This window comes from Oncorhynchus mykiss, chromosome 1 (assembly GCF_013265735.2).
Source record: "Oncorhynchus mykiss isolate Arlee chromosome 1, USDA_OmykA_1.1, whole genome shotgun sequence".
Taxonomy (NCBI): domain Eukaryota; kingdom Metazoa; phylum Chordata; class Actinopteri; order Salmoniformes; family Salmonidae; genus Oncorhynchus; species Oncorhynchus mykiss.
The window spans coordinates 69,932,959-69,955,502 of record NC_048565.1 but is presented as its reverse complement, the minus strand read 5'-3'; the positions used below and the strand labels follow the sequence as shown (position 1 = coordinate 69,955,502).

General features: G+C 42.8%; 1 protein-coding gene across 5 annotated transcripts in view; it reads right to left on the bottom strand.

Moving 5' to 3' along the window:
* Positions 1–22,544, bottom strand: part of rasgrp3 (RAS guanyl releasing protein 3 (calcium and DAG-regulated)) — a 53,978-nt gene that overhangs the window by 4,193 nt on the left and 27,241 nt on the right. For 2 of the 5 annotated variants that reach the window (XM_021610306.2, XM_021610297.2), the window contains exons 2-17: positions 22,193–22,275; positions 12,896–13,076; positions 12,667–12,769; positions 10,857–10,919; positions 9,807–9,938; positions 9,550–9,697; positions 8,970–9,143; positions 6,974–7,090; positions 5,497–5,772; positions 5,215–5,295; positions 4,959–5,072; positions 4,555–4,670; positions 3,573–3,720; positions 2,838–2,874; positions 2,545–2,694; positions 2,068–2,447 (exon numbers count right to left, since the gene is read on the bottom strand). In XM_021610306.2, coding sequence (XP_021465981.1) covers positions 2,068–2,447; positions 2,545–2,694; positions 2,838–2,874; positions 3,573–3,720; positions 4,555–4,670; positions 4,959–5,072; positions 5,215–5,295; positions 5,497–5,772; positions 6,974–7,090; positions 8,970–9,143; positions 9,550–9,697; positions 9,807–9,938; positions 10,857–10,919; positions 12,667–12,769; positions 12,896–12,965 — 2,109 coding nt within the window. In that variant the 5' untranslated portion in view covers positions 12,966–13,076; positions 22,193–22,275. Of the gene's footprint in view, positions 1–2,067; positions 2,448–2,544; positions 2,695–2,837; positions 2,875–3,572; positions 3,721–4,554; positions 4,671–4,958; positions 5,073–5,214; positions 5,296–5,496; positions 5,773–6,973; positions 7,091–8,969; positions 9,144–9,549; positions 9,698–9,806; positions 9,939–10,856; positions 10,920–12,666; positions 12,770–12,895; positions 13,077–22,192; positions 22,276–22,544 lie in introns of those variants that run through there. The other 3 variants (XM_021610313.2, XM_021610323.2, XM_021610332.2) reach the window with 2 other exon arrangements.

Sequence of the window (22,544 nt, the reverse complement as noted above, 5' to 3'; positions counted from 1 at the left end):
AAGAAAATAGACAAAAGTAAAACACGTAATAATAAAAGTAATAATAAATACACAATAAGTAATAATAACTTGGCTATATACACACGAGGTACCAGTACTGAGTCATGTGCAGGGGTACGAGCCCCGTCAATGTGAATGAGGGCGTGCTCGGCCCTCTGTTTCCTGTAGTTCACGATCAGCTCCCTTGTCTTGCTGATGCTGAGGGAGAAATTCTGTTCTAGCAACACACTGCCAGGTCTCTGACCTCCCGATAGGCTCATTGTCGATGGTGATCAGGCCTACCAGCATTGTCAGTAAACTTAATGAAAGTGTTGGAGTTGTACGTAGCCACACAGTCATAGGTGAACCTGGAGTACAGGAGGGGACTAAGCAAGTACCCTTAAGGGGCCGCTGTGGTGTTTAGAAGGTGTTTAGTCCCAGGGTCCTTAACTTAGTGATGAGCTTGGAGGGCACTGATCTGTAGTCAATGAACAGCATTCTGACAAAGGTGTTCCTTTTGTCCAGGTGGGAAAGGGCAGGTTGGAGTGCAATAGAGATTGCGTAATTTGTGGATCTGTTGAGGCAGTGTGCGAATTGGAGCGGGTCCAGGGTGTCTGAAATGATGGTGTTGATGTGAGCCATGACTAGCCATTCAAAGCATTTCATGGCTGCAGATGTGAGTGCTACGGGGTGATAGTCATTTAGACAGGTTACCTTGGCGTTCTTGGGTACAGGGACTATGGTGGTCTGTAGGTATTACATGTAGGTATTACAGACTGGGTCAGGGAGAGGTATAAAAGTTCAGTGAAGACTCTTGCCAGCTGGTCAGCGCATTCTCTGAGTATGAGTCCTAGTAATCCGAATGTTAACCAGTTTAAAGGTCTTACTCACATCGGCTACAGAGAGCGTGATCATACAGTCATCTGAAACAGCTGGTGCTCTCATGCATGGTTCAGTATTACTTGCCTTGAAGTGAGCATAGAAGGTATTTAGCTCCTCTGGTAGGCTCGCGTCACTGGGCAGCTCACGGCTGGGTTTCAGTTTGTAGTTCATGACAGTTTGCAAGCCAGTATAGTAGCATCCTGTATTGATGCTTTGCCTGTTTGATGGTTCATTGGAGGGCGTAGTGGGATTTATTTTAAGCATCCAGATTAGTGTGCCGCTCCTTGAAAGTGTCAGCTCTAGCCTTTAGCTGAGTGCGGATGTTGCCTGTAATCCATGGCTTCTGAATGGGATAGGTATGCACGGTCACTATGGGGACAACTTTGTCACACCTATTAATGAAGCCGGTGACTGATGTGGTAAACACCTTAAAGCCATCGGATGAATCCCGGAACATATTCCAGTCTGCACTAGCGAAACAGTCCTGTAGCTTAGATTCCACTTCATCGGACCACTTGTATATTGAGTGCATCACTGGTACTTCCTGTGAATTTTTGCTTGTAACCTGGAATCCTGAGGATAGAGTTCTGGTCAGATTTGCCAAATAGAGGGTGAGGGATAGCTTTGTATGCGTTTCTGTGTGTGGAGTGAAGGTGAAGTTCTTTAGCCTCTAATTACACATGTGACAGGCTGGAAGAAACTAGGTAAGACAGATTTCAGTTTTCCTGCATTAAAATCAACAGCCACAAAGCTTGCCACTTCTGGATGAGCATTTTTTATTTGCTTATGGCCCTACACAGCTCGTTGAGTGCCATCTTAGTGTCCGGATCGGTTTGTGGTTGTAAATAGACAGCTACAAAAAATATAGATGAAACTCTCTTGGTATGGGGTACAGCTTATCATGAGATTCGAAATCAGGGGAGCAGAACCTCGAGACTTTCGTTGAAGTAGAAATATTCATCCAAATCGAGGTCAGTGATTGCTGTTCTGATGCTCATTAGCTCTTTTCGGTCATAGGAGACAATAGCGGAAACATCATGTACAAAAACAGTTAAGATCAGCCCAAAATAAAACACCCAAAATAGCAGAATTGGTCAGGAGCCTGTAAAACGTCTGCTATGCAATACAGCACCATTCTCAATATACAGAGATCCCCTGACCCATACACACACATATACACGCACACATATACAAGCACACACACACCTTAGCTGCAGTCACCTTCTCTCTGTGTGGTGTTATCCCGTTCTGTACCACCTCTGCAGGTCCGTCCGTCTGCTCCTGGGAATCCCGTCGACCCCTGGGCTGCCCCTGGGCCTCATTCTCCCAGCGGGCAAAGCCTTTGCTCTTGGAGGCCTTCCTGTGTGGTCGGTATCTCATCTTGGGAAAGGTGTGGGAGCTCCCGTCCCCAGCACCCCACGTGTGCTCTGGCCACAGAGGCTCTGTCTGTGTGGCCTGGCTGGTGGTGGCTCGTTGCAGACGCACAGAGATCCGCTGGGCCGAGCCCGTCATCAGGGTGATTGACTTATGCTCCAGGTCAGAACCGCCAGGTGTCACCGAGGGGAACTCAAACACTTCGTCCTCATCTGCAGGGAGGACAATATGACAGGAATGAAATACACTGACCAACCATCATAGTTGAAACGCTGTTGGTTACAGTATATCACTAAAGTGTTGCTGTACCTTTGCAGGTGGGCATGGTGGGGCTGCTGGGTAGAGAGCTGTGGGTCAAGCCCCCAGGTGAGACACTTCGCAGAGAGGTGGAGCGCGGCAGCTTCCTACAGGCCAGCACCAACAGCTCCCTGCACTGCTTATGGCAGTTCACCCCACAATCTGAAACAGAACATATAACAGTGTTGTCAGACCTTAGCCCTCACAGTGCATGTATAATGAAAAATCCCAAATGTCTTAAATGTGCAGTTCTCCAAATAATAGAAAACAGGCCAATACATATGTGCACAGTCCATAGAACCTACCCTTACACTTGTATCCCTGTTTGATTATTCCCCAGAGCTAAGAGCAACAAGTCCAGAGGGGCAGGAATTGGAGGGAGTGGGAAAAAGACAAAGGAATGTTAGAATTTGTAATGGTGGAAGCATATTCAGTGTAAACCATTGTGTAATAAACAGGATACAATCTCTCACAACACCCTTCCTGTAAACTCTGTGTGTATGTGTGTGTGTATGTGTGTGTGTGTGTGTGTTCATTTTTGAATAGGAGGACTTCTCTGTAGAAATTCTCCTTTATTTTCACTGATGCCTAAAACACAAAATAGAAAGATAGAGGGAACATAATTTGTGTACATATTTTGACACGCAACAATAACTTTTCTGTCACGTAAGATGTGCATCCTTTCATTGTTGACTATGTGAGTGGTGGCATTACCATGTAAATCACATTATTGTTCCGTCGACATGATTCAGTGTTGTTTTATCAACTTTAATAAACCAATGTATCCTGAAGTCATGTCAACATATTGCATCTCTGTCTCAGAAGGTCATTAATCAACTTCGTCAAGGAGTAAAGATAGACATCTTCTCTCGGCATTGAATGATTCGGTAGCTGTCTTGCACTAATTTGAAGGCAGTATATTGCTGACATAAACAATCAGAAAGCATTATACTTTTCTTCCAACCAAAAGTGTGCTGTCTCTCTGAGCATAAACAGTTAGTTTATATTAGTGTGTATTACAAAGTGCACAGTATACATACGAATCCAGCACAGTGCTCGCAGAAGGTGGGCTTCAGATACGTCATCTCCGTAAAGTTGTGGATAAAGCCAGGGCCCATTTTATACTGGAGCAAGGGGTTGGCCCTCAGGAAGTAAGCCATCATCTCGTCCTTACTAATCAGACCATCCCTGTAGAAGAGGAGCGAGAAAGAGAGACATAGACAGAGAGAAAAATAAATACAGATAAGAGAATGATCAGATGGAGAGAATGACAGCTCCTGTTATGTAAACATTACAGTAACTTCCATCCCTTCTTTCTGTTTTATCCAGACAGGAAGAGATCTACAACAGTGCTCTAGATTAGACACCCAGGTGGTTTGTGACAACTCCAGCCCCATGCATATCTCCAGTCTCCCTCCTAAGGAGCACAGCCTCCCAGACCTATTTTCTGAGTCATGGAGCTGCTCAGGCGAGCTGAAATGTGATTTGAAGCGTTCCAGTGAACAGATGAACCGCCCAGGACACGAGGGCAGAGCACTGTGTGTGGCACTGTGTGTCTTTCACGGGCTGCCATAACCTTCACCTCCCCCCTCCTCAAACCATGGCGACAAAGCACCACTCCCAGTCAAGACAGGGCAAGGCTAAAAGCAGATATGACTCTGTTGTGACTTCACAGGGTTTTCCTGCAGATTTACGAGAGGATGTTTGACATTACCAATGACCTCATTTTCACTGTAGCTTTGTGTGGTGAAACATGGTTGTTAATGGCCAGTTACTGTATCTCGCTGTGAAATGTTTAGAATACCCAAAATTGCAGTCTTATTGCATCTTGGATGCTTGTAGCTGCTTTAAAGGCAAATGTGTGGAATGTGCGTGTGTATGTGCGTGCGCATGTGTGAGTGAGAAATAGGGAGAGGGTGTTTGTTGGTGACAGAAAGAGGGAAATGGAAGAGGAGGATGAGGTGGCTTGGTTGCGACACCTCTGAACTCGTCATATTTCAAATGGTAGACAGGGTCACTCACTGGTCCTTGTCCAACACACAGAAGGAGTCCAAGAAAGGAAAGTTGGCAGCAATACTCTCAAAGTCCTCCTGAGAGATGTAGCCATCATGGTCATGGTCGTAGTTCCTGAATACAGACTTCCCAGAAAAAGACATGAACAAAATACTGTAAGTGATTTACAAGCACCAGTCTTTTTTTGAGTCATATTTGAGTAATTGTTGGTTTATATACCTACTCAATATTTGGTATTGTGACAGAAAAAGCCACTGACTGATTCTTGAAATAATGTATGAGATATTTATGGACGGGTTACCCATCCTGTAGATAGTAACATTTTCAAGCGTTCAGACCACAGACAAGCTATGTCCTCCTGGATTTTATTCAAGAGAAGACACAGGTCAGTTACTGTAATGGAAACAACTCACATCCACCACCTTCCTGATGTGCTTGTTCACCACATTGGGGTCAGGTTTGGTTGTCACACCTGACGCCCAGTCCAGAGGGGCCATTGGCTTGTTGGGGGTTGTCGGAGAGGTAGGCTGTGGGGATTGAAAAGATAGAGAGTTAATATAGGAACTCTCAGGTATACTGTATTATCTCTATTTTCATACTTTTTTTTCATGTTTTCTAATAACTACAGCTCCAACAATGCAGCCTATAAACCACAACAAGAAGTCTCACCAAAGACTTTGGGTTACGTGGTTCCCTTAGTAAGGATAGCTCATATATTTCATCTTCGGTGTAGTACAGGTCTAGAGAGAGCTGGAGGAAATTGTTTATGATTAAACATGAAAACAGATTCAGCCTTTCTGCAATAACAAACACATTTATAATCATGTTACTCTTTTGTACGATCCTACAAAACGTTGTTTGATACCCACTGAAATGACAAATTGAGTGACAGTACGATAAAACAAGTCCATTTCCTGTTGACGGGGAACCCTTTTAGGGCGGGACACTCACGGTGAGCAGGTAGATGAGGTCCATGTTGGGTTCCACCTGGGCTGCGGCACTCTGCAGGGACACCAGCTCGTTGAAGGTGAGGTAGAGCTGGTGCATCTTTACGATGTTCACCTTGTCGTCGTCCACCCAGTCGGAGAAGACCACGTGCACGGCGATCAGGTCCTTCAGGTGGACTCCCAGGATGGGGACCTTGAAGCCTTCGGAGTCTGTGAACGCCTTGCGGTAAGCACAGTAGTTCCCATTGGAGGAGACCAGCTCCGTCATCTCATTCCAGATCTGACGTGGAGGGGTAAGATGTCAGGAAGTGGAGGACAGCATAGTTATTAGGGTAATAAACCATTACAGCTGACATAACGTGTCATAACCGGTCATAACACTATCACAACCCATATATTACCCCTGCTATCACAACCCATATATTTACACCTGTTGTGACATATATTGCATTATTTTAAGGCTGGTTATGACACCTACATAAGAGTGCCAAACCCCACATTTATTCAAATGTGTTTTTTCCCTGGCAAAAAGTTTCCTTTCCTTTGAAAGTTTGTTTCTTAAATCTTTTGTTGTTGTTGTAGTAATGAATTCATGAGTCATGTTTTTTTCCCCTCATATCTTAATAAATAACTTGTAGAAAAGACACTTTATGACACTCATGGAGCCTCATGACCATCCTGTGTCACTTTACCTGGACTAAGAAAATACACTTTATGACACTGTCAAGAAGCATTATGACCATCAGAATCATATAAGCCAGATAGACCTGTCACGTACATGCCCTTATATCAGTCATCAGTCAAAAGGTGGGTGAATTCTCCTGCTCCTGAAATCTGCTCCTGCATTCATCCCAGTCATCAGCAACAGAGCATTGGGGTAGGTGCATGTCTGACATCAATGTATGCGCAATTACAATGAGAACGTCATATGGTCAATTAAAGAAACATATATAACATAAGTATACTGTTGACACGCAGGCTATGGTGTAATGGAATGTTTTGCCTTGTGTTTTGTGGGTTGTGAGACTTATATGTATGTATCATAACCAGCCATAAAATAACGCAATATGTGTCACAACAGGTTTAAATATATGTGTCATGACAGTGTTATGACCATAGTATAACAGGCAAGTTATGTTGGCTGTTGTGACATAACAGTTAAGATTGCTGTGTGTCAAGTAAAGTGTTACTGATATTAGATACAGTACCGAAAAGATACAGAGCGAGCTACATGACAGCAATCGATACAATACAGATGGTATCAAATGTAACATCAAATGCCAGGAAATTAGGACGGTATCAATTCTGTGTGGTGTCCTTTCTGAAACCATCCCCACATGGTAGATGATTAATTGGTCTAAATGTATCCTTGGCAGATGCTAAATGAATACGACCATGATCTAAAGTAAGCGAAAAGGTAGAATCACATCAGATGATATTAGTGAGGCTGTGACAGAGCAGAGGCAGGCATGCGTGCTGACCTTGGTGACCTCGGGAGCCAGATGCGAGTGGGTCTCCTTCAGACGAGAGATGGAGCTGTGACTCAGACCTCCCACCACGGCCATCAGCGTATTAAAGTTCTGCAGTTGGAGGAGTTTCTGAAGGACAGAGTGGCATGGAACAAAGTGGAAGAGAAGGAGAGAGAGGAGTTAGAGTGAGATGGAGAGAGGGATAGATAGAGCGAGAGCAAATGAGGAAGAGAAATACAAATTACAATTTAAAAAAACGAACATACCTAAAATAACTTTATTCCAATACAGTATCTAAAGCAACATACACCAACATCAATGAATCTCTCTTTACATCAGGGGAACATGCTGTAACATCTTATTTAAAAAATGTCAGAAGCTTTGCCTGTAAAAAACTACAAACAAAGAGCCCTCTTGAGTTGAACAGACTCGCTTCTGCATTAACTGAGAAATTGCCTTCATAAATAGACATGAGTATGGTTGCTAGTCATTAGTCTTCTGAATAATTCCTTTATCTAATTCCTTGTAGATGATAATGGAGGGAGAAGCCCCTGGTATCTGATCAGATTAAGAGGCCCAACAGCATGCATGATGCTTAATGTCACCCCCTGCCCCCCAGCAATTAGACATGGAGAATCGCATGAATCGAGATGAGACAGTGTTATTGCTAGAGGGAAGCCCTGTTCTTACGTCAGATAGCGCAACGATTCCTCCTGCATTGATCCGTCTCGTTTCTCACAAAGAGCAAAGGGATGGATCAAAAGTTATTCAATTACAATGTGCCATCATATCATCACTTTTCAAAAATACTGGGTGCGTTCGAGTTGTAAGGCTACTTGTGTAATGAATCTTGTGAAAGCTCTTGTGGATTAATGTTGAGAAACGTTATGATACGCAGCTTGTTAAACAGCATTAAGAAATACCATTTCTCACCATAAGCTATAAGACTAGACTTAAATTGCTGATAAAGATACATAAGGAAAGCATAGAGAGGAAGCCTTTCTATAAGAGAAAAGAAAAGCATGTGTGGGCAGCAGTAGCTTTTAATGAGCGGAGGGTGTTTGTGATCTAATTGACAATGTTCCAGTTTCATTGATACAGACGATTTAATGCAAGTCAGGCTCAGCTAACTGTCTGATTAATATACGGTACATGCTTCATATTGAACCATGAGTCCCTCTAGCTTCCTCTGTTGTTCCTTCTCCTTCGGGATGTTCACATACTTATAATGAGAGATTTTCTGAACATGGAGGCGAAAGAAACCGCCTATTCATTTCAAGCGTTACAGTGCCGTACTTTTAATGAGAATTTATGCCTCAAGAAATTGCCCCGACCTCCTTTACAGTTGCTTGTGTCAGAGTGGGCGGGTTTTACACTCATCAGAGAAACTAAATTGTGAGGAGTTATGGAATATAGGATGTAAGTGGAGAGGTGGGGAGAGTGAAGAAGCGTGAACCAGCAACGCCCCAGCTGTCAGAGAGAGACAGAGATAGAAAAAGAGAGAGAGAAGAAAATAAAAAACACCCACTAATAAACACTGTGGTAATATGAAGGAGCAGACTTTAACAAAATGTTCAGATTGAACATTTTAGGGCCCTCTAATGGCACTGTCCTGTACAACTTTTTTTTTAAATGATCATTTATTTATTTATCATTTATTTGGTCGTTTCATTTTGAGGAGGCTGTCACATTGTGTCATGACAGGCTTCTTGGGCAATTAAACAGGGAAATGCATGAGCCCAGTTGAGGGACGAGTGTCTCGTAAGAGGGATGCCACCTGACGTAAGACAATGCTGTGCTTATCTATTCATGCAGCATAATGGACAAGTCTTCCATCTACACTCTTTATGCTCCCTGCATCCTTATTCCCAATTCAACCGTTGCCCTAACCCTAAATATGGGGTAAGTAACAAAACATGGTACACAGAAATAATGACACAGTTAATAAGTGCACTGTAATGTAAAGTGTTACCATCAAACCTACAACTAGGAAGTGCTCTCTTCCTACCTGGGCCACGTTGATGTATTTGGTGATGACCTCAGCACGGTGTTGGGGTGTCAGCTTACTGAGCACCATGAGTTGAACCCACTGGGACACTCCGTTGAACAGGGCGATGGAGCGCTCCAGTGTTGGGTTATCCACCAGACATCCGTGCATTACATAGCTTTGGTAGTCTGTGAACTGGGTTTGGGGGTTGGAGAAAGGGAGAGTTAGTGTCCATGGCATGTGCAGTCGGCTGAGTAGATAACACAGACGTCATTGGCATATACTGTGCCCTACGTAAACTGGTGAATTTACACGTGAACTACCCAGCAAATAAAACTAACTGAAATGTAGAGCAAACGTATCTAAGAACATACTCTGTGGTGGTGCGCAATTAGCCTGGGGACGAGGTTAGTTGACAGCCAAAGCTTTGTTCTTGTACTTAGTAACAGTACTAGAGGGGCTAAAAAGAGTTCTGTGGAAAAAGTACTCTTGGGAAAGAGTCTTGAGGAATGTCACACACAGGGGTTAGATAGGGAAGAAAAGGCCCCAGCAGGTGGATGGGTTCTCAGGCCAAGTGTCTTTTTCCACCGGGGACACTCACTGATATCCTCCTGATGGACTTGTACTCCAGGAACGTGAGGTGTTCAGCCAGCTCCATGGGCTCTAGGTGGTCAAATAGGAGTGAGGCTTTGCCCTTCTTGGCCTGCTTCTTCCTCTGGGTCAGCTTTCTCATCCAGTCATATGATGGACTAGAAAGAAATACACACAATCTGTTGAAACTTGTGACTGTGTGTGACTGTGTGTGACTGTGTGTGTGTGTGTGTGTGTGTGTCCGCCCGTCCTTGGGTAATCCCTCACATGGTGGAGATGTCAATGAGTTTGAAGTGTTCCTCACAGCCCAGCTGAGCCGCCACGTCTCTGAACTCCTCAGTGAGGCGGATAAGGCCCAGGTCCAGATTAAATTCTGCAGGGAACACCGTAATCCAGTACCTAAGAACACACACACAGCACAGCGGAATGGCTGATTTAACACATATGATATGTTGACTGTTTGCATGTGTACATTATGGCTGAACATCATAGTGTGTAGCCCCAAGCACCAGTGCCTGTTGTAAATGAAGGATTCACAATGATATTATAGTCTCTCTCAGAGGGCAAAGGCAGACTTGAGGGGGACTGACCCTGCACAAGGACTGCTGGGGTCTCCTTGCGCAGTGAGTAGTAGTAGTGTGATGTAGTGAGATGGACAAGTCCAGCAGATAGTCATAAATGTGGCCTAAATCTTTCTCTAGCCAACAAATCATGTTGTTTTCTTAATCTGGAAACAACAAATGAATACAAAGAACCAATAGCATTATGCTCCTTTAACAAGTGAATGGCCATTGTGGTATTCCCCCTTCAGATTAAAATTAACTGCAAAATAACATGAACTTTAGGATGGCCATCGTTACAGTAGATAACATTACATTCAGATGATTTACTTAGTCCTTGAATTTCATATCAAGGTTGCACACAAAATAGTGGGACATGTATAATGAATTGGCAGACATTGGTGAAGGGGTTTACCCGTGAAATGAGAGTTTGAGTATTCTGTTAAAGATTGCCTGAGGACTTTTCTGGGTAAGTAATGGATCACAAGACTCCTGAGTCATTGAACGCTTTCGCCCCAAACAATATCTCCACTTCAGATGGCTGGCAGTGGCCCACGTCACATGAGGACAGCCACTGGCTGTCACTTCCAATGACATCATCTCATCCCTCATTGCACCAGCCAGTCAGTCACAGAGCCCCGAGAGAGGAGCACAACATTTTCAGCCGAGGGGGCGGGTTGCCTAGCAATAAAAAACATCTTCAATACTAATAAAGAGCTCCGAAGCTCCTGGGTATGAAGTAGTGTTTTTTTTTTACCTCATTAAATAGCAGATCTTCAGTCTCGTTCTTTGGCACTCATCTCCCTGGCAGTCACGGTATGTGGGCTTGTGTCAAGGACAGTTGAGCACTTTTTGAAGACATTTCCCAAAGCCCCATTACAAATGGACACCAGTCCCCATTTCCAACAACCCTCATCCCCTCCCAAAAAACACAACAATAAAAAACATCTTTCACGAGAAGCAGCTGTAGATTTATTAGTTGGACAAAAGGTCTCCACTCATGAAGAATAACTAAAGTGTTCAGAGAGGAATGCCCAGTATCTGGAAATAAAAACAACGGAAGTTCAGGCCATGTGATGAACCTCTCCACCACTGCATGTGTGCATTCTCTAAATAACTGTTACTGGGCCAATGTTTTCCCTCCTCGAACCATTGAAATAGTGATCTTAGAAGTAGCTTTGGAGAGGCCTTGGGTAGGGAGCCATGTATGCTGCGTAGCCTGTCTGCTATGACCTTCAAAGGAACACAGCTGTTTCTCTGCCCAGGATCCAGTCACAAGCATGCAGCAGAGCAGACAAACTCCTGCCTTCTCTGTGGTACTTTGGAACTCTCCCAGCATGGAGGGTCACGATGGATGCATATTGGATGTATACATGACTGTGAAAAACACACAATCAGTTGCTCGCCTACTCTCAAGAAGACCGAAGAAATACTCTCATGGGCTAACTCACAAACAATGAGGTGAATCCATGAGAGATACAAATATAAGTACTGTGTATTAGGTACTGAAGGACAAATATAAGTACTGTGTATTAGGTACTGAAGGACAAATATAAGTACTGTGTATTAGGTACTGAAGGACAAAGATAAGTACTGTATATTTTGTTGGGTTAAAGCAAAAGCAAAAAGTGAGAGTAAAGGCAGAATAGTGCAGAATAGTGCCTTTGTATTCTGTCACATGGAAGAGACTATCTGCTCTGGCTCTCGTCATACCGCATGGAAAATGTAGAATTTGCCACAAACTGGTCCCGGGTCACATATTTTTAAGATTAAGATTGGAGGTAGGCTTATCTCTAATCTGATTCTAGATCTGCGCTTAGGGGCAACTTCCATCTGAATCACCACAGCCATTACTCCAACCAACAGCAGGGAAAAGATGTGGGGGGGGGGGGGTTCATCAGTCATCAGTGGAGAGGCCTGACGCCAGGCAGAGTAATATCTCAGGGTCATGGTGTATGATGGAAGCAAAGAGTTCAGAGAATAAGGCGTTCGCTGTTGAGTGGTCGTCTGAAGACCACGCACGCGACAACAAACCACTTAGTGGTATGGAGTCTCCAGGAAAACACCGTCCAGAACCTTGCTAACTGAATCAGATTCAAATGCAGTCATGACGCACTAGATACAAATCATACAGAGAAATAGGACACTATTAGGTATCGATTCGATCCAGGTTGCACTTCCTTTGAAGCGGTTCTTTATCTCGAACATTGCTCTTAAATGCATTTGCACTTAAGGAACATGTCTAATTCTTCCTGATGTTATGTTCAGACAATCTGCATTAACCCAGAGCTTTGCGATCAACCAGTCATAATTGGTTGCTAGAAATGACAGAGTTGACTGATATACTGTCCCTTAAAATAAACAAGCGTTTGTATACTCAGGAAAAGTCAGTCAGGGTTAGTTAGTGTCGCACCACCCAGAAAATACATTTGGCACAGTCAGGGAACACAGCATTCCATAGCGTCCATATTGTATACTCTGCCATATCTTAACACTACCAGAAAGGCTCAAAATGGCATATGACCATTGTTCTTTGTTGTTCTGGTGTGAATCCACATAAAGGATATATCATGAGCAGCTTCCCAGCCAGCTCTTTGGACGTGACGTACCAGCGGTGCATCAGCAGCAGGGTGCGAGGGAGCTGGTTGGACTGCAACTCACCATTGTCATCTGTGGAGAGTGATCACACCATAGAAGAGGAACAATTAGAACACCTACAGTATCTATATCTCCATGGATCACATCACACACCACTAAGATAGCTTCCCCACTGTGCTTCGGTGATTGGTCACTCACCAAAAGCCTGGATGCAGGCATCCAGTAGCGTGTTGAGGGGGGCTGCCTTCCCCAGCATTGATGATCCCATGGTTCCGCGGGGGGACTCCTCACAGATACGGGTTCACGCCCCCGGAGCAGGAGAACACATGGTACACCTCCACACCTGGAGGTCAGGGGTCAAAGCCTGCTTAGGAGCTCTCTATGAGAAGAGAAGACACAGGGATGCATCTAGATGTCAGCTTACGCTAAGCAAACATTGCTTAGATCTCTTTTTAAGATTCTTGTAAACACATAAGATATGGTTGTGGATGTTGTTTATTCATAAAGCACACAATCGGAATTTGTGTTCTAACTGTGTGGACACATACTAAATCCACCAGGCATATTTCCTTTTACAATACATACTACCACTACATGGATGCTATACTAGGTTTTCCAATAAACTACAGTGGCTAGTGAAATTAGGTGATTTCTACAGGGTCATGCTCCTCTCCTCCATGCTCTTCACTTCCTCAATACCCCCTCACCATCTCCCACAGCACGTTTCTGATCCCCACATCTGCAGGAGTGGGACCATCTTCTGAGAACTCCCATGGCAGCCATACATTTTTTATGACTTTCCGATGTGCTCAGTGGGTGGTACCACTAACAGCTCGTGATTCAATACAAATTGCATAATTTCTGGCCCAGTAAGCCGGACAAGACTATATCTGTCTACAATGGGACTGGGTTTATGTAATCTGGATACAGTGGTTTCTCTCTCTGCCTGATGAATATCAGTGATTGTCAGTTCATACAATATCACCACTGATGCCAACACAAAGTAAGTTAAGTACAGAAAAGGACATTTCAGGATGTTATTCTAGGGTTTTAGATTTCCAGATGAGATTTTACGACACAACAATAAAGGTTGAAATAGCAGAGCAAGTTGTCTGTAGTGATGACAGAGGTGGCGTCATTGGTAGGTTTGGTCGGTTGTTTAGGAAAGTGTTGCTGATTGGGATTGGTTGAGATTGGCCTGAGCCTCGAAGCAAAACAAATCATCAACCAGTGAATAAGGATTAGAGGTGCTTTGTGGGAGCAGGAGACCAAGTCCCTGTTGATTTGGAACTTGTTAATGGTTTTGTGTGTAATCTGTTGCCGTCACCTTGGTGAGGTGCAAACAAGACGTCATCCACAAGCCTTGTAATTGATTGTGCGACACTTATGTCAATATCATAACTAGTGCAATTGGTGGGGGTTAGGGTCAGGAGTAGGATATGTGTGTGTGTCTGTGTGTGTGTCTGTGTGTGTGTGCGCATGCTTTTCTGGAAATGAATCAAGCCCTTGTCCCTTGACTGTAAGGAGATTAGTGAACTCTATCTGCAGACGGAGTTGATAATATCTTAGATGTTGAATGTGTTACCATACTGACTAGTATGTATCCCTCAGTTATGATTCATATTTGTTTGTGTTAAAATGAATGACGTCCATGGCCTTGACTGAAGGCAACCTTTCTTAAGGCTCTATTCAACCAGATCCGCTTTAGCTGACATCTGCATAGCGGTTGTTTTGGTGGTGTTGGAGGTGGGACTGCGTTAGAGCTGTCATATCCACAAGTGGCTCCTGGCATTATACCTAAAGCGGACATTGCCATTGGCTGCACTGAGTCGCATTAAGAGAAATCCCATGCAACCTTGTCTACAAATTCCAACATTGGAATGTGAGATGTAATCTGGACATCGATGAGGCTTATGTAAATCCTCATTATTTTGTTTAATGATTTTCAATTTGAGCATCATTATTTCTATATAGCCTGGGAGTGGGATGGGTGTGGCTTCGTGACAATGATCAAGAGTAGCTGCTCATCTCCAAAACACCAGCTATGCGGGGGTCGATGATCGCCAATTCAAGCTTGATCGATTTGAATCTAGGACTTAATTAAGACTCGGGACAAACATAAATCAAGGCATAGTACCCAAAAATTTATAGAATTTGCATTGCGATCCTATCTCAAGCCTCCTACCTATCACATTTTGAGATGCATTTGAAATATAAACTGATGTACACATACTGTATGTGCATTGATATATTGATGAATACACAAAGAACGCCTGCTCTTTCCATGACAGACTGACCAGGTGAATCCAGGTAAAAGCTATGATCCTTTATTGATGTCTCTTGTTAAATCCACTTCAATCAGTGTGGATGTCCGTGCAGATTGAAGGGGAGGAGACAGGTTAAAGAAGGATTTTTAAGACAATTGAGTCATTGATTGTGTATGTGTGTCATTCAGAGGGTGAATGGGCAGGACAAAAGATTTAGGTGCCTTTGAATGGGGTATGGTAATAGATGCCAGGCGCACCGGTTTGAGTGTGTCAAGAACTGCAACACTGCTGGGTTTTTTACACTCAACAGTTTCTCATGTGTATCAAGAATGGTCCACCACCAAAAGGACATCCAGCCAACTTGGCACAAATGTGGGAAGCATTGGAGTCAACATAGGCCAGCATCCCTGTGGAACGCTTTCAATATCTTGTAGAGTCCATGCCCTGACGAATTGAAGCTGTTCTGAGGGCAAAAGGGGTTGCAACTGAATATTAGGACGATGTTCCTAATATTTTATACACTCAGTGTAGGTCAATAGTCTATGCAGAGGGAAGAGCAAATGCATGAGGAAGATTTGATCAACATTCAACTAGGTGGAAATTAAGAGTGTACAGTATCTGTTACGTTATTCCCTAGCCAATAGTGTATCACTGCACTGAAACAAAACAGCTGATGCCTGGTGCCAAAATGGACACCATGGCAGGTATGCCCGAGCTTGTTTAGCTCAAGCAATTACAGTTGATTAATAAGCGTTAAAGGCCCTAACAGCAGCACTCCTCACAGATAAGATCTTTCTGAAGCACCACTGTTTTTCATCATGATTTGCAACGTCATCTCCACTACATGGACGTGTATGTATTGAAGCAACTACGAAAGCCATAAAAAATTGATATAAAATCCTCTGTTTTTTTGTGCAGAGAAGATTTCTACCTCTTATTCTGTTTATTAAACTGCCAATTCCCTGTGCAGTCACACAGTTTGACCCTCTACAGCTGGGCACAGAGCCAGTGTCCAGATAAATGGAAAAAGCCATGCAGCCTTGGAGGGTCACACTTCAATAAGTTGAGACGGGCACTGATAAATTAACAACCAAAGGTCTGCAACTCCACTACTGCTCTGACTCCAGATATACCATACATGTTGTGCTCATCTGTGACTCTGAGTTGAAGTTCACATTGTCAGCTTCAGAAAACCTTCCAAAGCATGTGATGAGCTTATTGGTCAAAGCGGTTGTAAACACAAAGTTGTACGGTAGTGTCCTGACATAAACTCAAACCTCAGCTTCTAGAAGGACGCGTCAGTCAGCAGAATGACTCTCTGCTGTACATTCTGTTCTGATTACAAAGTGCCGAGACAGACAGAACCAACATCATCACCTGTCAAATGGAAAATAAATGTTTTCCCAGGCACATTACATGATATGCCATTTAGCAGCCGCTTTTATCCAAACCGACTCGCAGTCATGCTTGCATACATTTTACGGACTGGTGGTCCTGGGAATCAAACCCACAATCCTGGCATTGCAAGCACCATGCTCTACCAACTGAGTTAGAAGACTACATGACCTCCCACTGGACACAGACGTCAATTCAACATCTATTCCAAGTTGGGTCAATACACACTATGTATACACACAAGGACACCACTTCAAATTAGTGGATTCGGCTATTTCAGCCACACCCGTTGCTTACAGGTCTATTCAACTTGAGCACAGAGCCATGCAATCTCCATAGACACATTGGCAGTAGAATGGACTTACAGAAGAGCTCAGTGACTTTCAATGTGGCACTGTCATAGGGGGTCACCTTTCCAACAAGTCACTTAGTCAAATTTCTGTCATGCTAGAGCTGCCCCGGTCAACTGTAAATGCTATTATTGCAAAATGGAAACATCTCGGAGCAACAATGACTCAGCCGCAAAGTGGTAGGCCACACAAGCTCACAGAACGGGACCGCAGAGTGATGAAGCGCATACCACGTAAAAATTGTCTGTCCTCGGTAGCAATACTCACTACCGAGTTCCAAACTGCCTCTGAAAGCAACGTCAGCATAAGAATTGTTCGTCGGGAGCTTCATGAAATGGATTTCCATGGCTGAGCAGCGGGAATCTGGAATCTGGGTTTGGCGGATGCCAGGAGAACGCTACCTGCCCCAATGCATAGGGACAACTGTAAAGTTTGGTGGAGGAGGAATAATGATCTGGGGCTGTTTTTCATGGTTCAGGCCAAGCCTTTTAGTTCCAGTGAAGGGAAATCTTAACGCTACAGCATACAATGACATTCTATATACGAATATGTGCTTCCAACTTTGTGGCAACAGTTTGGGGAAGGCCCTTTCCTGTTTCAGTATGACAATGCCCCCATGCACAAAGCGAGGTCCATACAGTAATGGTTCATTGAAATCGGTGTGGAAGAACTTGACTGGCCTGTACAGAGTCCTGACCTCAACCCCATCAGCAACCACAGCTAATGAAGTCACTGAAACTCTTAACAAAGAGTTGCAGTCTGTTTTGGAATGGGTGGCCAGTAATAAACTGGTCCTAAACATCTCTAAAACTAACAGTATTGTATTTAGTACAAATCATTCCCTAAGCTTTAGACCTCAGCTGAATCTGGTAATGAATGATGTGGCTGTTGAACAAGTTGAAACTAAATTATTGGTGTTACCTGTAAACTGTCATGGTCAAAACATATACACTACCATTCAAAAGTTTGGAGTCACTTAGACATGTCCTTGTTTTTGAAAGAAAAACACATTTTTTGTTCATTAAAATAACATCACATTGATCAGAAATACAGTGTAGACATTGTTAATGTTGTAAATGACTATTGTAGCTGGAAACAGCAGATTTTTAATGGAATATCTACATAGGCGTACAGAGGCCCATTATCAGCAACCATCACTACAGTGTTCCAATGGCACGTTGTGTTAGATCATCCAAGTTTATAATTTTAAAAGGCTAATTGATCATTAGAACATCCTTTCGCAATTATATTAGCACAGCTGAAAACTGTTGTGCTGATTAAAGAGAATAAAACTGGCCTTCTTTAGACTAGTTGAGTATCTGGAGCATCAGCATTTGTGGGTTCGATTACAGGCTCAAAATGTCCAGAAACAAAGTACTTTCTTCTGAGAAATTAAAGCTATTCCATGCGAGAAATTGCCAAGAAACTGAAGATCTCGTACAACGCTGTGAACTTCTCCCTTCACAGAACATCGCAAACTGTCTCTAACCAGAATAGAAAGAGGAGTGGGAGGCCCCGGTACACAACTGAGCAAGAGGACAAGTACATTAGTGTCTGGTTTGAGAAACAGATGCCTAAACATCAACAGTGAAGAGGTGACTCCGAGATGCTGGCCTTCTAGGCACAGTTCAAAGAAAATGCCACATCTCAGACTGGCCAATAAAAAGAAAAGATTTAGATGGGCAAATGAACACAGACACTGGACAGAGGAACTCTGCCTAGAAGGCCAGCATCCCAGAGTCACCTCTTCACTGTTGGCATTGAAACTATCTAACATGATGTAGTCCATGACACCAAATTACTGTTTAGCTTGTGGTCCAGGGGTTAACATCCCTTATGTCTTCTATATACACCCATGATATTATTGGTCTTTGAATAGTGATGTAAAACAAATCCAGGCACGTTAAGAGCACCCTCTGGGTGCTTAGATTACATGCTACATGTCACAGAGCCCTAAGCTCTGAGCTCAGATCAACAGCATCAAATGTGAGCAGTATATTGTTGCACAGCAGTATGGTATCTCAGTGACATGCTAAAATACATCAACAAGAAATTACCACAAAAATACCTTCTAAAATTTCTCCTCAACTAAATACCTTGTACAACCTGTCTTCAACCAAATACCTTTCAAAACCTCTCTGTAACCAAACACCTTTCAAAACCTCTCTGTAACCAAACGTCTTCTCCAACCAGAGGGAGACATCCAGGGCTGATTGGTTAACCTCACAGGGGCAGTGATGTACAGAACTGTGCAACATGGCTCCTTACATGAAGAGTCTGCTGCCCTGTGCTTCCACACCTCTAAGAGGATATGAATCAATGAATCGATTAGTTGTCTGTTAGGTGGTAATCAGGCATCCCTACTCTCCAAAGGGACACCCAATGATTCCTCCACAGCTTAACCCCAAACAGCCAATGAGATGCCAAATAACAGGAAGTTAGGGAATACGAGGCTCAGGCTGCATCTCATTCCACAGATAATTCCTCCCTTCTATACCACCTTAGTCACTCCCCTTGTCCAGATCTGATAGGAGCAGATAGGTGGAAGCAATATGGCGGAAACTAGGTATTGACACTATTTAGTAATATTGCATATGTGAATGTGAGTGAATGAAGGCAGATGGGAGGGAAATGAAAACATTTCTGGAATGAAAAGCAGCCTTGCTTAAATCTGTATCACTATTCTATAATGCCATCCATACCACAAGTGAAACACGTAGTAGGGAAATAAGAGGGAAAGAAGCTTGTTCTGAAAATGGCCATTCAAATTTAACAGAATGACTTCCTATAAGAAACAAATAAGCCTCAACAGAGCAGGAAAGGGTCATATATTACTTATGACATAATGCTTTAATCTTGTATTTTCATGTATGACTTGTTTCCTATACTTGATTGATTGTTTGGATTTGGACTGCAAAGTCACTTGCCCAAAGCATCCGACTGGGCACAGACATCAGTTCAATGTCTAGTTTTGATTGACATTTTGTTGAGTTTTCAACTAACGTGAATGAAATGTGAAATCAACAAAAAAATTCACCATGTCATTGTATTTAGGTTAACAGTTGGGTGAAAATTAGACGAAATTAACTTTTGCAAATCCAATCCAGTTTTACACTTTAATTTAACGTCATCACATAGATGGGTTGAATTGACGTGGAAACAACATTGATTCAGCCATTCTTTTCCCTGTGGGACGGTGCTCGTTTGTAAATAAAAGGTTTTATCGAACAAAAATCATTGCTCAGAGTCCTTTGTGGATTCAAAACCATAGCAGTTTTTTAAACCAAACAATTCTATTTTTCACAGCACTGCCAGGATTTTCCTACTCCTACTGACATAGATCGGCCTTGGGTGAAGAACGGCTAGAATTGTTTTGCCGATGATAAATGTTCAAATTCCAAGAAAGGGTTTAACGTCTCTTTCTGTGAGTCACTGATTGGCAGCAGGTCATCTCTGTGTTTTCCAGGAAGCTTTACCATCGAGACAACTCTCTACACAACATTAACATACTTCATGCTATGTGAGTATAGGTGCATTTGGGCGAAAGAAAAGCATTGCACAGTACGAAGAAAAATTGCTATGTCAACACAAATAGTTGTTTCATATAGCAGGTTTAAGACCACTGAAGAAATATGGAACAGTTTGCTATTATTTATTATTATCAGGAGGATAGGATGAATCCGCTAAAGTAACCTCAATACAAACACACATCTCTACAATCTCAACAACAACCACCATCACCTGACCACCACTGTATTGATGCAAACACCTCAACCCAACCATGTCTCTGAGCTGGCTGAGGTCATAATAAAAACTGATAACACAATAACAAACCCATATGTACACACTGAAATACACTAGGGCGAGGATTCAACGCAAGGTGCGTTATACAGCCAACAATGCAGCTTTTAAAGGCATTTTCCTGCACGAAACGGCTGATGCCTGGAGCCGAAATGGGCACCACGGCAGATGTACCCAAACAGACCTATTTACTTATTATGGCACGGCATCAGTGAGATTCAAACCTATAATGTTATGTTCTCTATATATAGAATTAGTCCCCTGCGCCAACAGGATGGAGCTAGCATGCCATGTTTTTTTAATTCTCAAAGCTGTTCATTTTAGTCTATTCAAACAGACCCCATTTCAAAGGAAACAAGCACTATTTGTAAGAGCTTGTGACAATGAAGAGTTGCACTGTTAAGAGATTAATAGGCATTTCACAGTAACTTAATGGTAGCTGGTCATCGGGAAGTTAATGTTTAATTTTCAGTATCTTACTGTCAGCTAGTTGCAAATAAGTTATTGATTAGTTTGCTTAATGTTGTCATCTGAAAATTCCAGTACCAGTACAGTAAATCACTGGAAGTTAATGTACATTTAACAATAACTTGCTGTTTGCCAGTTAGGTAACATTAAATTCCCAGCAACTTTTGGGGAATGGTGCAGGATAGTTCAATGGGCTTTGGAACATTCTTAACACACAAAAAAATATTGGTATTTCATTACTTTAACAGAATATTTCTTAAAGGTTCATACATGGTTAGATTTATGGCTCTATTAAATTAGATCCGCTTCAGCCAAAATCCGCATAGCGGTTGTTTTGACACTGTCAGAGGTGGAACTGCGTTAGATTGTAGAACTGGAAATGGACAAATGAGGTGATCAACCTTCAACATATCGATAAAACCACTTCAACGGGTACAACACTTCCACTAACGGTTGGCATAGAAACCATGCCCCAAATACTCTAATGAGCCCTGCCAGCATATTGCCCCCACCCTAGAAAATGTACGATAAAAATGGATTGTTAACACAAATACTTAAAGATACTGAACAGCCAATGCCATGTGAGTTCTTATGTGTAACTTTGACCATTTCGTACCCCAGGGAACAACACCGTTGCCAAACTATACTCTTATTTTTGAGAGTGTGTGAAAATATGTTATAGGTAATAAATATGTACCTGGTGGCACTGCAGAAATACTGACACACTCCCCACCTATAGGTGGCAAGTTCAAATCCACAGAGCATTCATGCACACTTTGTGTCCTTGAGAACTACTATTTTTACGTTGGTGTAATCAGATAGTCACACAATTATTGACTTGATATTGGGCAACTTTTAGCAAAGTGCAGAAATGAATTGTTGCCAATAAGTCTGTGGCCAATCTCCATCACACCCACAGATATGGTGGTGTCGCATGACATTTCAGGTTGCTGGCAACCAGGAGGTTGTGAGTTCAAGTCCCAGGAGAGGTTGAGTCCCAAGTGTGCTCACAGTACACCATTTTACAAGATTGTACAGCATGTCAAATTACAATAGCTTACCGGCTACGGAGTTGCCGCAAAAATACAGTAAATATAATTTACAAGAGTGTATTGTAATGAGAAAACAGCAGCATACTGTCATTTTACAGCAATACCACCTTCACGTTCTCGTATACAGTATATACTTGATTTTTCTCTTGTATTATCACTGACCTGGTGGTGCAGCAGGACATTCAAGAAGTTACCAACCAATAGGTTGCGAGCCAAAATCCGAAGTCAGGGAACAGTGCAGTTAACTGTAGGTTAGAGTAAAACAACAGTACCAAAGATTACAATAAGTATTTGTTACCGTAAAATGACTACAGTAGCATTATTGGTACTGTAAATCAATTATAGTAACAGTATTGGATACCGTAAAATACCGTACGGTAACATACTGCACCTTTTTTTCTTGCTGCCAGTAAGTTACCGTAAAAACAACAGGACATTTTTACAGTGTAGCATCCTGACTTAAACCCAAACCTCAGCTTCTAGAAGGATATGTCAGTCAGCAGGATGACTCTCT